Source organism: Rattus norvegicus, chromosome 17 (assembly GCF_021556685.1).
Source record: "Rattus norvegicus strain SHRSP/BbbUtx chromosome 17, alternate assembly SHRSP_T2T, whole genome shotgun sequence".
NCBI classification, from domain to species: domain Eukaryota; kingdom Metazoa; phylum Chordata; class Mammalia; order Rodentia; family Muridae; genus Rattus; species Rattus norvegicus.
The window spans coordinates 6330001-6342941 of NC_141550.1; the positions used below are offsets into that span (position 1 = coordinate 6330001).

Here is a 12941-nt window from a genome sequence, read left to right on the forward strand (position 1 = left end):
CCTCGGACTGTAGGACAGAGTAGCCCTGCACTCACAGAGATCTGCCTCCCCTCTCCGGGCCCTTTCCTGTCTGTGTACCTTTCCTTTGCTCTTCTTGTCTTAGTCCGCGGTCGAAGACTTTACATACGGGATGAGAGTGTGGAGGCTGGAGCTGTGTGTCTTGTTTAGGTTTTAGTTGAAAACTTGGAGTTTTCTCCATGGACCTCCATGTTCGCTGCATGTTGTCTCATGCAGCCTTTGCTGTACTTTATGGTCCCCTTGTCCCCAATCTCTCCAGGGCTCTTATCATGAAAGGATGTTGGATTTTGTCAGGTCCACCCTGTACTTATTGAGGTGATCATGTGATTTCTGACCTTGAATTTATGTTAGAAATTATACTTACTGCTTTAACGTGGCTGAACCAACCCTGCATTGCTGAAACGAAAGCAGCTTGATCAAGGAGGACATTCCTTTTCTGTGTTCTTGAATTGTTTGCAAATATTTTTATTGAGTGTTTTTGTGTCTAATTCATCAAATTATAACTAATTGGTTATAATTTTCATTTTATAGAAGATTCATTTTTATCTAATTATGTGGGGAGGTTATCTGCCTGCCTCTGCTGAAATTAAAGGTGCAGCCTACCACGCCTGGAAAGAAAAAGCATCTTGTGACCGATGAAGACAGTTTATTCTTCCATTCATTTACATTATGCACCTCATTCTCCAATAACGTATTTTTTGTTAAGTATTGGAAATATTTTGTTTTATTATTTTTTGTTCGGATGGTTTTTTGCCAGGGGGCAAGCCCTGGTGAAGGAGGCAGTAGGGGGCAGGGGGAGCATTGGCGGAGGGCAAGACTTTGTCTTACAAGACATTTAGGGTTGCTGTATAATAAAGTTTATTTATCTAAGTCTGAGTTACCTTGCTGCAGTAGCTGACCTGCCTTCTGTGATCCTCTGAGTCCAGAAACTGCAGTCTCTGGCACTTAGCACCTCTTCCTATAACAGCAAAGGAGTGAGTACACAGCCTTTGTACAATCTCAGCAGGAACTGCTCCGCTCTAACTTTCGGCCTGCTAGTCTGAAGGCAGCAAGAAGAAAAAGGGACACTTAGAAGAGCGGTTATAGCATTTAGTACTAGATTGTAAAAAGTTTCCTATGAAAGCTATCTAAGGGGGAAAGCAGAATGATCCTAAGTGAGGAAAGGTAAAAATTCTTCTAAGTGGGGAAAAGGAAAAAGTTTCTACTCTAAGCCCGGAAAGGCAAATATTCTCCTAAGGGAAAAAGTTCCCTCTCTCTCCCTCTCATCTTTGTCCTCAGCACTTATGCATCTTTCAAAATACACGACCACATGTTAAAGAGTTCATTACAAGTTTGCACATAAAATGAAATCATAAATTGAAATAGAAGTTTACAACAGAGAATGTTTGCATGCATATTCATCAGGAGTAATTTATCTGGCTAAACATCCAGCACCTGTCACAGCTCTACAGGTTCATAGGAGGTTTAAAACCGTAACTAAGTTATTGGTGGAATTTTGTAGAGATAAACCCAGTCAGTATTTTATCCTCTGTCCTAGCATCTATAAAAATCATGAGTTCCCTTTTTATCACCTTTGGGTAATTGTTTTACCATCACTGGAATGTGCTGTGAGTAGGAGAAAGTCTGGTTACCATCGAAGAGCGATTAACATGCACTTAGGAGCCTGACTGGAGGCTGCAGAGTCCTCACTGCGGCTTTGACTATCAGAAAAGGGCTTAACAGCGCCCCACGATAAAGGAGCTTAATAATCACGTATCATTTTAGGAATTCTTATAGGATCATAATAAGACTTAGGAAGTCATCTACTTGTCTACATAGTATCACTACAAGAAAGGACATCTTCGTACATCTGCAGAGAACTGCTCCAAAGGGGTGTGCTATTACTTAATGGTTGTTATATGTGTTTAATAATAACAGGAAAAGCATTTCAATAGCAGGAATCTTTCCTAAAATGAATTCCCTTACAGCCTTGCTTCATAAGGGCAAACCTGTCACAGACTCTATAATAATCTGAAGCAGGCCATCTCAGGGAGATTATGGCCCCTGACAGTTTTTGTTCTTTGAGACAAGACCTTAGAGTGTAGTCCTGGATGCTCTTGAATGTACTGTGTAGACCAGGCTAGTTTGGAACTCAGAGATCTATTAGCCTGAGTACTGTACTTACAGAAGTGACCCACCACACCTTGCCAGATTTGTTCTTAAGTAGTTTTTAAAATGTAACTGTCAACTCAACCTTACAAAATTTTACCTTTCTTATTATTTGTTGATATGTGGAACTAAGTTGATTTTCATCTCTCTCTCTCTCTCTCTCTCTCTCTCTCTCTCTGTGTGTGTGTGTGTGTGTGTGTGTGTGTGTGTGTGTGTGTAGTACTGGGAACTGAACCTGAGGCCTCATACATGCTAGATAAATACTCTACAACTGAGCTGTATTACTCAGTCCTCTTCTTATCCTATTAAGGTATGTTTTGTGTGTAGTGCTTTGTCTGCCTGGAGAGGTCTCACCTGTTACAGTTACAGGCAGTTCTGAGAGGCCATGTGGGCTCTAGGCTGGAACTTGGGTCCTCTGAACAACAGCCAGTGCTGTTAACTGCTGAGCCATGTGTCTAGCCCCCTTTCATTTTGAACCACGATTTAATAATGTTGCCACAGGTGATCTTGAACTAATTCATAGCCCACAAAAAGCCCACCCTTAACATCTGCCTTCCTGTCTCTGTCCCCTACACCACCAGATCCAGCTGTACCCAGCCCTTTCATTGTTTGTTTGTTTGTTTTTGAGACAGAAACTCACTGTAGCCCTGACTAGCCTGAAACTTGCTTTGTAGACCAGGCTGGCCTCTTAACTCAAAGAGATCTACCTGTCTCTGCCTTTCAATTGTTGAGATTAAGGGTATGAGCCACCACACCAGCCCTAATATCTTGCATTATCAATAATATCTTGAGGCGACTTTAAAATAAGGTTGTATTTTATTATTCTGTATCAACACAATGAGAGGCTTGGCATTTCCCTGTTAAGTGCTGCAGTACATGTGAAGCTCGGAGGAATGGCACTTTTCTGACTGTCCATCTGTTCTGCTTTTGAGACCAGATCATACCAGGTGAGGCTCTGTTCAAACTTGTGACCCTTCTGCTTTCTCTTTTTGCGGCCACAGGCCTGCCTCACTGTGCCTAGCGGTCCTTTGTTGTGGTTGGCTGTTCTTGAGAGTGGGTCTCATGTAGCCAAGGCTGGCCTCACACTCTTCACAGGCCAGGGGACCTTGACCTTCTGTTTCTACCTCCCAAGTCCAAGTGTTGGGACCATAGGCATGAGCGACTCTGCCCAGTTTCTGTGATGCCAAGGATGAGTCTAGGGCGTCATGCCTATAGGAAAGTTGGATCAGCTGAGCCCAGCCCCAGCCTGGCTAAGCTTCTGCTCATGAGCTTTGTCCTTTTGTTGTTTAAGGCAGGGTCTCACTGTACAGCTCTGGCTGACTTGCAATTTGCTATGTAGACCGGACTGGCCTCAAACTCAGAGACCCAGCTACCTCTGGCTCCTGGGTGCTGGGACCATGACACACTGGTGCACCTTCTGTGCTTGTGCAACACACACTGAAGTTAGAGCTTTCTGAGCTGGCCGTGCTTCTAACTCAGTTGAGCCACAGGGCAGACACATCCTCTGTGTGGCACATCTCTCTTCAGGATCCAAACCCCTCTCCTAGTGCCTCTCCTCCTCATGGCTCCTGTCTGTGCTCTGTGCTTCCTTTGTCACTTAAAAGTTTCACTCTGCTCATCTCCCACTTTCTGTCTCCTTTGCTGTAGTCGCCTAAGTGTTGTAATACTTGAGCTTTCCAGCTTTGTCAGGTACATTGTGTGTTTCAGCAGAAAGTTCCGACTTGTGTAAACACAGCTAAGTAGCTAGAATCACAGTGTCAACTTACCAATCACAGCTAATGGGCTGTTGTTATTAATAATAATAATAATAATAATAATAATAATAATAATAATAATAATTGGCTGTTTGTGCTTACTATTCAGTACATTTCCGTGGGTTGGGGATAAAGCTCAGTGTGCACAGGCCCTGAGCCTCATGCCAGCACTGAAGAAGAACGTTCTTAGCTCCTAGAGCCGTGCTAGTTACTTATGGGCACAAAGGAGAAGGGATGAGGTTCCTTTTAGACAATTGTGACTTGTGGACAGTTTGACTCGGTTCTTTTTTAGGAGTGTGTGTATGCTGAGGGTCTGTTTCTCAAACACCTCTCTTCTACACAGAATGAAAAGATAATAGAGCAGCAGCTCCTTGTGGACCAGCTGAGTGAGGAACTAGCAAAACGTAGCTCGTCGATGCCCACCTCCACCAAGGAAAGCTGTGGGGACGGGCCTGACGCCAGGGCCCCAGAAAAGCGACCTCACACGGCTCCGTTTGACAGTCACTGGGGACATTATGTTTATATCCCATCAAGACAGGATTTCAAGAAGGTGAGTCAGGCATTGGCCTGAGTCCTTTGAGATTTGAAAGTTATAACACCAGAGTGTTTGTAAGTCTTAGGAGTGTAGTGGTATTAGATTAATCCACTCTACGGTTCCCGTGGGTGTGCACGCACTTCTCACTGTCCCCCCAGTGTTCTGGATCCTTGAAAGACACGCACGTGCACATACACATGCACACACGCAGCCTTACATTTTATATACCTCCCTAACTCCATGCGGCTGACACACTCCCCTCCGATTCCCGAGTTAACACTAAATCTATATTTCATCCTTGCTGCCCTGGACCCTGCTGGCCAGCCCCCCTGGGGCCGCTTTCCCTCTGCACCTACAAGTCGGCTGTCTCTCCCTCCTGCCCCTTCCCCGCATGGCTGAGTTTGATGGTGTCATGACCTTGTCCTGTTACTTCTCAGAGTGAACTGAGGTCAGGCAGTGGGGTTTGCTTATCTATTTGTCTAGTTTTCAGGGTGAAACTCTTGTGTGGTTTGGCATTCCAAGTGACAGTCAAGATGGCATAAGCATCACATGAAATGTGGATTTAGCCTTTATCTGTGAATATATAGGTAGTAAAGCCATGTGTGATTTACCCTAAAATGTTTGTGCGTGTGTGCATGTTTGCCTATGTATGTCTCTGTGTATCATGTGCTTGCCTGGTACTGTGTGGGCCCGAGACAGCATCAGGGCCCCTAGAGCTGGAGCTCAGTCAGGAGCTGAAGTCACAGCAGTGCAGGTGACAGAAACCAAATGCAGGTCCTGTGCAAGAGCACATCTCTCCAGGCCAGTGCAGACTTTTGTGGGATAAACCAAAAAGAGTACTATGAAAAAGATCCATTTATCAGATTGAGTTTTGTTTCTACTTACTAATGTTATGAATGGATTGTTTGAGATCTCTATGGTAAGTTAGTCGGAGGATGAGAAGTCAGGGAGGCAGCAGGTTAGGGAGGGGCAGGCTCTGTGTCAGGCAGGTGTAGATGTGACTGAACCTGAGTGAGGGCAGGCTCCTTAGAGTAGGTGTGGGGACCCTGGTGGGATGTGCTGAGTCCAACAGCACTGCCCCACCGTATCCTCACTGTAAATCCAAATACCTGCTATGTCCCAGGCTCTCTCGGGTGACAGTGCCCAGCCCAGCGCTGCCCCACTCTGTCCTAACCGTATACTCACAACTCCTCTGTTAGGTCCCAAGCCTGGGTGCTTCAAGGTCAGTAGCTTTTCATGTTTCAATGCTTAGGTTTTCAACTTTAAACCATTGTAATCATGAGTTTTAGTTTTGCATTGGGAAGCTACTGACATTTTCTTTATGGTGGAATATGTAGTTAATTTCCATTGAATATTAGGGAGAAATATTAGGCCTTTGCAGTCTGTGACCAAAAACTAAGTACTCAAAGGAGGCAAGCTCTGTTTTGCCTCTGGGCTCCAGGTTTAGTTCTCGATTGATTGGCTTCTTGTTTCCAGACCCTTGTGAGGCGAGCATCCCGGCCAAGGGAGCAGGGGCAGAAGAGCTTTATGGCCTCAGTGGCCCAAGACAGAAAGAAGGGAACTGTTTGGAAGGGCTGGGGGCCTATCCTTGTACCTCAGTTCTCAGTACTAGGAGGCCACTTAGAAACCTGTCCCCCTCATTGTGACAGCATGGGATGACCGACCACAGGAACACAGAAATCAGATATCAGAGGATTGGGACGAAGCACACACTTGGGATGAGTATGTGAGGGTTCACCTCTCAGCTGATTGGATTTTTAAGTTTTCAGTTTTTCTTTGAAATTTTCACACATGCATGTAATAATATCCATCCCTGTCTCTCCCTCCCCAACTCCCCTCAGGACTCCTGTCACATCTCCTTCCTTCTTCTATAATTATCTGCTTATTTAATCCACTAGTTAGTGTTGCCCTGTGTGCACGGGTAGGAGTCACCCCCTGAGGTAGCCTCACACCTAAAGGACATAGCATCTTCCCCTCTCAGCATTCACTGTCAGTGGCTCCTCCGTGAGGAAACCACTGTGATACCTGCACCCTGATATACATGACAACTCTAATAGCTTCTGCAGTGACTCACCCCAACAACTGAATGTCTTCTGAAGACTTCATTACTTTGTTTTTGAGAAGTCATCCTGTTATTTCCTTATTGAGAGGTGAGGGGCAAGAAAAATATTTGGAAATAGAGTCTAGAATAAAAGTATAAAAGCAGTTTCTACTCCACTGTTTCCAGAACCATTTTTGGGTATTTAAAATACATTTCCAGTAGGAACATTATAATATTAAATATTCCTAGGTGGCCCATAGAATTTACTTATTCTATACTCTAATTAAAGTATCACTTGGAGCATTAGTTTAGTAATGTCTGCCCTCCGCATGCATCAAGGACGAGTGACCGTGCCTGACTTCCAGAGTTGGAATTTGGGAATGAAGGCTTTGCATCCGGCAGCAGCCCTGCGCTTCCCCACAGGCTCTGACCTGGGGCAGTTGAGTTATGCACAGTTTTGCTGGGGACCACAAGCCATTCCAGACAGGAGGGTGTTGATGCTTCTCTAGGCTTTATTTTGAAAACTGTCCTCCATCAACCTTCACTGAGAATACAAGAAGGAGAGCTGTACGATGTCAGGGAGAAGTGTATGTCTATGGTGTGTACCACTGTGGAATTGTATTCCATTGTGGAACTGATTCTGACCTGCTGCAGGGGACATATGTTCAGTGATTGGTGACATAGAGTACTGACCTATTTCCCTCAAAATCACTGTGTGTCCTAAGAGTTGACATTAAAGAGTCGCCTCTTTTGTTGGGCGGGGATCCCTTGCAAGGTTTGCTCAAGTTCTCCTGTATACTCTCTGGATCAAGTATTCGCTGGCTTCCGAACTCGAAGTCAGATGCTGATGGGTCACCTAGAAGACCAAGATGAAGTTCTCCACTGCCAGTTCTCTGACAACAGTGATGATGAGGACTCAGAGGGCCAGGAGAAGCCCAGAGTTAGGTATGTCGTGGGGCTCTCGGTAAGCATGGTCCTTGTAATTGGTGGTTTCTTCCTTGTACTGTTTGCCCATTTAATACTCAGTGGGGACTTTCTGCTAAATCTCCTGTCATCTTTATTTATTTAAAAAAGGTGCTTAAGGGGTTGGGGATTTAGCTCAGTGGTAGAGCGCTTGCCTAGCAAACGCAAGGCCCTGGGTTCGGTCCCCAGCTCCGAAAAAAAGAAAAAGGAAAAAAAAAAGGTGCTTAAACAGAAGTCTTTTTTTTAATTTTTAAAAATGTATTTGCTTGGGGGCTGGAGAGGTGGCTCAGTGGTTAAGAGGTCCTGAGTTCAATTCCCAGCAACCACATGGTGGCTCACAACCATCTGGGATCTGATGCCCTCCTCTAGTGTGTGTCTGAAGATAGCTACAGTGTACTCACATACATTAAATAAATAAACAAATCTTTTAAAATTTTTTATTTATTTTATTTGAATGTGTTTCACCCACATGTATGTCTTTGTACCTGCCTGGTGCCTGAGGAGGCTGGAAGAGGGCTTCAGAGTCTTGGGCCTGAAGTTACAGTTGGTTGCTAGTGGCCATGTAGATGCTGGGCATTGAACCTGGGTTCTTTCTGAAAGAGCAACAAGTGCTCTTAACCACTGAGCCGCTAGACTTAGGCATCCAGAGAGGGTTTTTGTTTATTTTGCTTTGTTGTTGTTTGATTTTTGTATTCTGCCACAGTGGTTGCAAACCTTGGATCTGAGTTGGAGGTAATTCCTTAATTTTAAAGAGTATTAGTCAAATATGCTTGTTTTAAAACACTCTGTTACCTTTTAGAGGATCTAATTTGAGAATCTGGGAAATGCTAACAAGGAAGTTGCCTTTAATTCTAATGTTCTAAAAATGTTCTTTTTTAGATCTAGAAGTCACTCATGGGTCAAAAAGCCAGGCTCTGTTTGCTCTCTTGTTGAAATGAGTGACACTCAGGCTGAGTGTCAGAGGTCCTATCTGGGGAATGGAGGTAGGTGTCCCCTGTTAGCACGGGTGTATGGGTCAATTAGTGGCCATTTAAAAAGCACCCCATCCTCTCAAAGCCAGAAGTGGGCCTGTGCTGCTGAAGCATGGTTCACTCTCACATCCGCCTCTATTTTTTCCTACACATTCATTCATTGGTTTCTAAAACCTGGGTGGGTTTCTACACCTGCAGCCTCAGCACTTAGGCACCAAGCAGTAAGAATTCAAAGTAGCCCTGGATTACTTAATTCAAAGTAGCCCTGGATTGCTTAATGAGCTCCTGTCTCAAAAATAAAAACTAAAAGGGTTTCCCCCAGTCAGCCGTGTGGAGACAAACTCTGAGGGCAGAGGTGTGGATGCAGACTTGCCCTGCTTTGTGTTGCTGGTTACGCCCTGCCCAGCCTACGAGGCGTGTCTCCTGGTCAGCACGCCATTGTGCTTGAAGCCTAATTAGTGTCCTCTATGCTAGTAATGGTTTATTAAAAACAGTTATGTAGTAATCAAAGAGAAAGGAGCCATGAATGTGCGAGGCAGCAGCAGGGGACGAGGAAGGGGCTGAAGTGGGGGAAGGGGAGAGGGCAAGAGGGGAGGAAGAGGAAGGAGGATCATGTCATTTTATTTTAATTAAAGTTTGCAAAATGAAAAGACATTCTTAAAGTTCTTTTGTGGGTTTGTGCACATATGCACAAATATTGCAGAGGCTAGGAGTGTGATGTTACAGTCGTGAGCTGTGCAATGTGGTAGGCATTGGGAATCAAACTCCGGTCCGCTGTGAGGGCCGCCAGTGTGCTCCTCACCACTGGGCCACTTCCCCAGCTAACCTTACCACACTTTGTCCTGTAAGTGGAATAATGCATAAAAGCAATATTATAGAGAACCGAACATCGAAAGTGTCAAATGATAAACATAACATGCTTACAATATCTACCAAAATTAGACTAAAAGCAAAGCTAGTGATAATTTAGAATGCAGGAGTAGTAGAGTTAGGCGCTAGTCCAGTGTCCGTCCTTGAGTCATTTGTTACTGGTCTGCAGTCACAAAGGAAGCCCGGGCTACAGTGTGCATGAGCACCACACTAGTCCCTCTGTGCCAGCCCACTGCCGTGACTGCTCCCACCCTGACACCCTGTGCTGCAGCACAGTCTCGAGGGACAAGGTAGCGGCTTCCATATCTGCCTCACTTAGCTAAAGGGAACTAAAGCTGTTCTTCCATTCGTATGGAATGATGCATATATGCATAGCTTTATGTATAAAGATTAATTTTCAATTAAAAACCTAGACTAAAAACTTGCCAAGCTCAAAGCTTAGGTGTCAGTTGCTGCACGTGCTTCCTGTTTGGAAGCCCCTCCTATTCTTCTGCTACCTCGGTGTGGGTACCGAGAACAGCCCACAGGCTTGTTTCAATGCGTGGTCTCCAGTTGGTAGACTGTGTGGGAAGAATTAGGAGGGGTGACCTTGTTGGAGGAAGTGTGTCACTGGGGGTGACAGGCTTTAAGGTTTTAAAAAGCTCACAGCATTCGCACTGTGCTCTCTTGCCTTGTGGTTGTGGGTCAAGGTATGAGCTCTCAGCGGTCCCTGCTGCCTTGCTCTGCCCTCAGGCCTCTAACCCTCTGAAGCTGTGAGGCAAACTCAGTGGTGTCTTGTATAAATTGCAACAACCATGCTTCTCACACAACAGAAGAGTAACTGCGACACCCTAGGTTGTCTCTGCTTCTCACACAACAGAAGAGTAACTGCGACACCCTAGGTTGTCTCTGCTTCTCACACAACAGAAGAGTAACTGCGACACCCTAGGTTGTCTCTGCTTCTCACACAGCAGAAGAGTAACTGAGACACCCTAGGTTGTCTCTGCTTCTCACACAGCAGAAGAGTAACTGCGACACCCTAGGTTGTCTCTGCTTCTCACACAGCAGAAGAGTAACTGCGACACTCTAGGTTGTCTCTGCTTCTCACACAGCAGAAGAGTAACTGCGACACCCTAGGTTGTCTCTGCTTCTCACACAGCAGAAGAGTAACTGCGACACCCTAGGTTGTCTCTGCTTCTCACACAGCAGAAGAGTAACTGCGACACCCTAGGTTGTCTCTGCTTCTCACACAGCAGAAGAGTAACTGCGACACCCTAGGTTGTCTCTGCTTCTCACACAGCAGAAGAGTAACTGCGACACCCTAGGTTGTCTCTGCTTCTCACACAGCAGAAGAGTAACTGCGACACTCTAGGTTGTCTCTGCTTCTCACACAGCAGAAGAGTAACTGCGACACCCTAGGTTGTCTCTGCTTCTCACACAGCAGAAGTGTAACTGCGACACCCTAGGTTGTCTCTGCTTCTCACACAGCAGAAGAGTAACTGCGACACCCTAGGTTGTCTCTGCTTCTCACACAGCAGAAGAGTAACTGCGACACCCTAGGTTGTCTCTGCTTCTCACACAGCAGAAGAGTAACTGCGACACCCTAGGTTGTCTCTGCTTCTCACACAGCAGAAGAGTAACTGCGACACCCTAGGTTGTCTCTGCTTCTCACACAGCAGAAGAGTAACTGCGACACCCTAGGTTGTCTCTGCTTCTCACACAGCAGAAGAGTAACTGAGACACTCTAGGTTGTCTCTGCTTCTCACACAGCAGAAGAGTAACTGCGACACCCTAGGTTGTCTCTGCTTCTCACACAGCAGAAGAGTAACTGCGACACTCTAGGTTGTCTCTGCTTCTCACACAACAGAAGAGTAACTGAGACACTCTAGGTTGTCTCTGCTTCTCACACAGCAGAAGAGTAACTGCGACACTCTAGGTTGGTCTTGTTCTGTCTTTAACGTTTCAACATTCCGCCCCCATTGAGTATTATACACTGAGATTTTTGTGTCTTTGATTTTAAAGATTTGAAGATGGAATCTCTCCAAGAGAGTCAAGAGTTAAATTTACAAAAATTAAGGACTTCAGAACTCATACTTAATAAAGCTAAACAGAAAATGCGAGAACTCACAATCAACATCAGGATGAAAGAAGATCTGATCAAAGAGTTAATCAAAACAGGTAACAGTGTGTAGGAGTGTGAGGAAGGGCACGGAGACGCCCTGGGATGTGGTGCGGTGCACTCCAGCTCCGTGGCCCACAGCTGTCCTGGGCAGCTCGGCTCGCTTCACAGAGCTGTGTGTCGGAGCCAGCATGTGCCGGAGTCTGAGGCCAGGACTCCTTTGAACTGTTCTGCTTGTGTGAGAACTTCATGGTACTTCGTGTGTACCTTAAAGGAACACGTTTCTTTTCCTTTTCCCTGTAGAGCAGGGGATTAAACTTGGGGTTTTAGCTGGGCCTCCCCTCTGTAATCACAGCACTTCAGAAGCTGAAAAGGAGGAATTCTGTAGGTTCAAAGCCAGTCTGAGCCAGGCAGTGACTTCCAGGACAGCCTGGACTATAGAGTGACATTCCCTCTTCAATACAACAACAGTGACAGCAAAACCAAGGCAAAAGCAGGTTCAGTGTTTGTGTGTGCTGGCCACTAACTGCTGCCACATAAGCCAGGGCCTGAGAGTGACCACCTGTAATTGTCAATCAGTGTTGACTTAGTTCAGTTTTCCTTGGTTATTTTTCCTTATTGGGGATTGAACTCAGGGCTTGGAGCACACTACACACGATCTCCCAATGAGCTCTCTCCTCAGCCTGAAAGTTTATTGTTAACAATAACCACTGGACTTTAGCTGTAGACAGTTTTTATTTCTCTGAAAATTTAAAGATTTGTCCTTAAGAGTTATTTCTTTGATAAACCAAGTTTTTGTCAGGCTGGGGGTGGGTAGCACGTCGTTCCCGCTGGTTAGCTCAGGCTCCTCGGTCCTCTCCTCCCCAGTAGTCTCAGTTGTGTATATTATTGTTACGTAGGTACAGCGTTCTAGAATGTGAAGACAGCTAACTCTGTGTTTGTTATATTTTTATTCTAAAAATTAAAAGACTTGGGTTGGGGATTTAGCTCAGTGGTAGAGCGCTTGCCTAGCAAGCGCAAGGCCCTGGGTTCGGTCTGCAGCTCCGAAAAAAAAAAAGAAAAGAAAAAAAAAATTAAAAGACTTTACTGTCTGCTGCATTGGCTCTGCTAAATTTAGCCACAGCTGGGATTGAGAAAACAACAAAGTAGTTCTTGGAGCTGGGGACCGCTGAGCCATGCATCTTCAGGGCCTGAGTTCAAATCCCAGGGTCTGTATTATAGAGGGAGAACTGACAAAGCTTTTCTCAGGCCTGCACTTGGGACATTTGGGATACACACACACACACACACACACACACACACACACACAAATAAATAAATTTAAAAATATTTAATTACTTCAATGAAGTGAAGATCGCTTCTCAGCCTTTTGGCTAAGGTCAAGTGTAATGAAATGCAGGAAGAATAGTTAGCTCTGTATTAAGGGATACTTATTTTTTAAATTATATTTATTTGTTGTGTGTATATACATGCCACAGTATCGATGTAGTGTGTGTATATGCCACATGGAACTGGAGTTGTGAATGCTTGTCAGCCCCCATAT

General features: G+C 45.2%; 1 protein-coding gene across 6 annotated transcripts in view; it reads left to right on the top strand.

The window, feature by feature from the left end:
• Positions 1-12941, top strand: part of Kif27 (kinesin family member 27) — a 73859-nt gene that overhangs the window by 21959 nt on the left and 38959 nt on the right. For all 6 annotated transcript variants that reach the window (XR_015640633.1, XR_015640634.1, XM_087589772.1 and 3 more), the window contains 4 exon segments: positions 4264-4470; positions 7272-7441; positions 8339-8442; positions 11302-11457. Coding sequence is in view for 4 of the 6 variants with exons in the window: in XM_087589772.1 (XP_087445898.1) it covers positions 4264-4470; positions 7272-7441; positions 8339-8442; positions 11302-11457 (637 nt within the window). In the remaining 2 variants the exon portion in view is untranslated.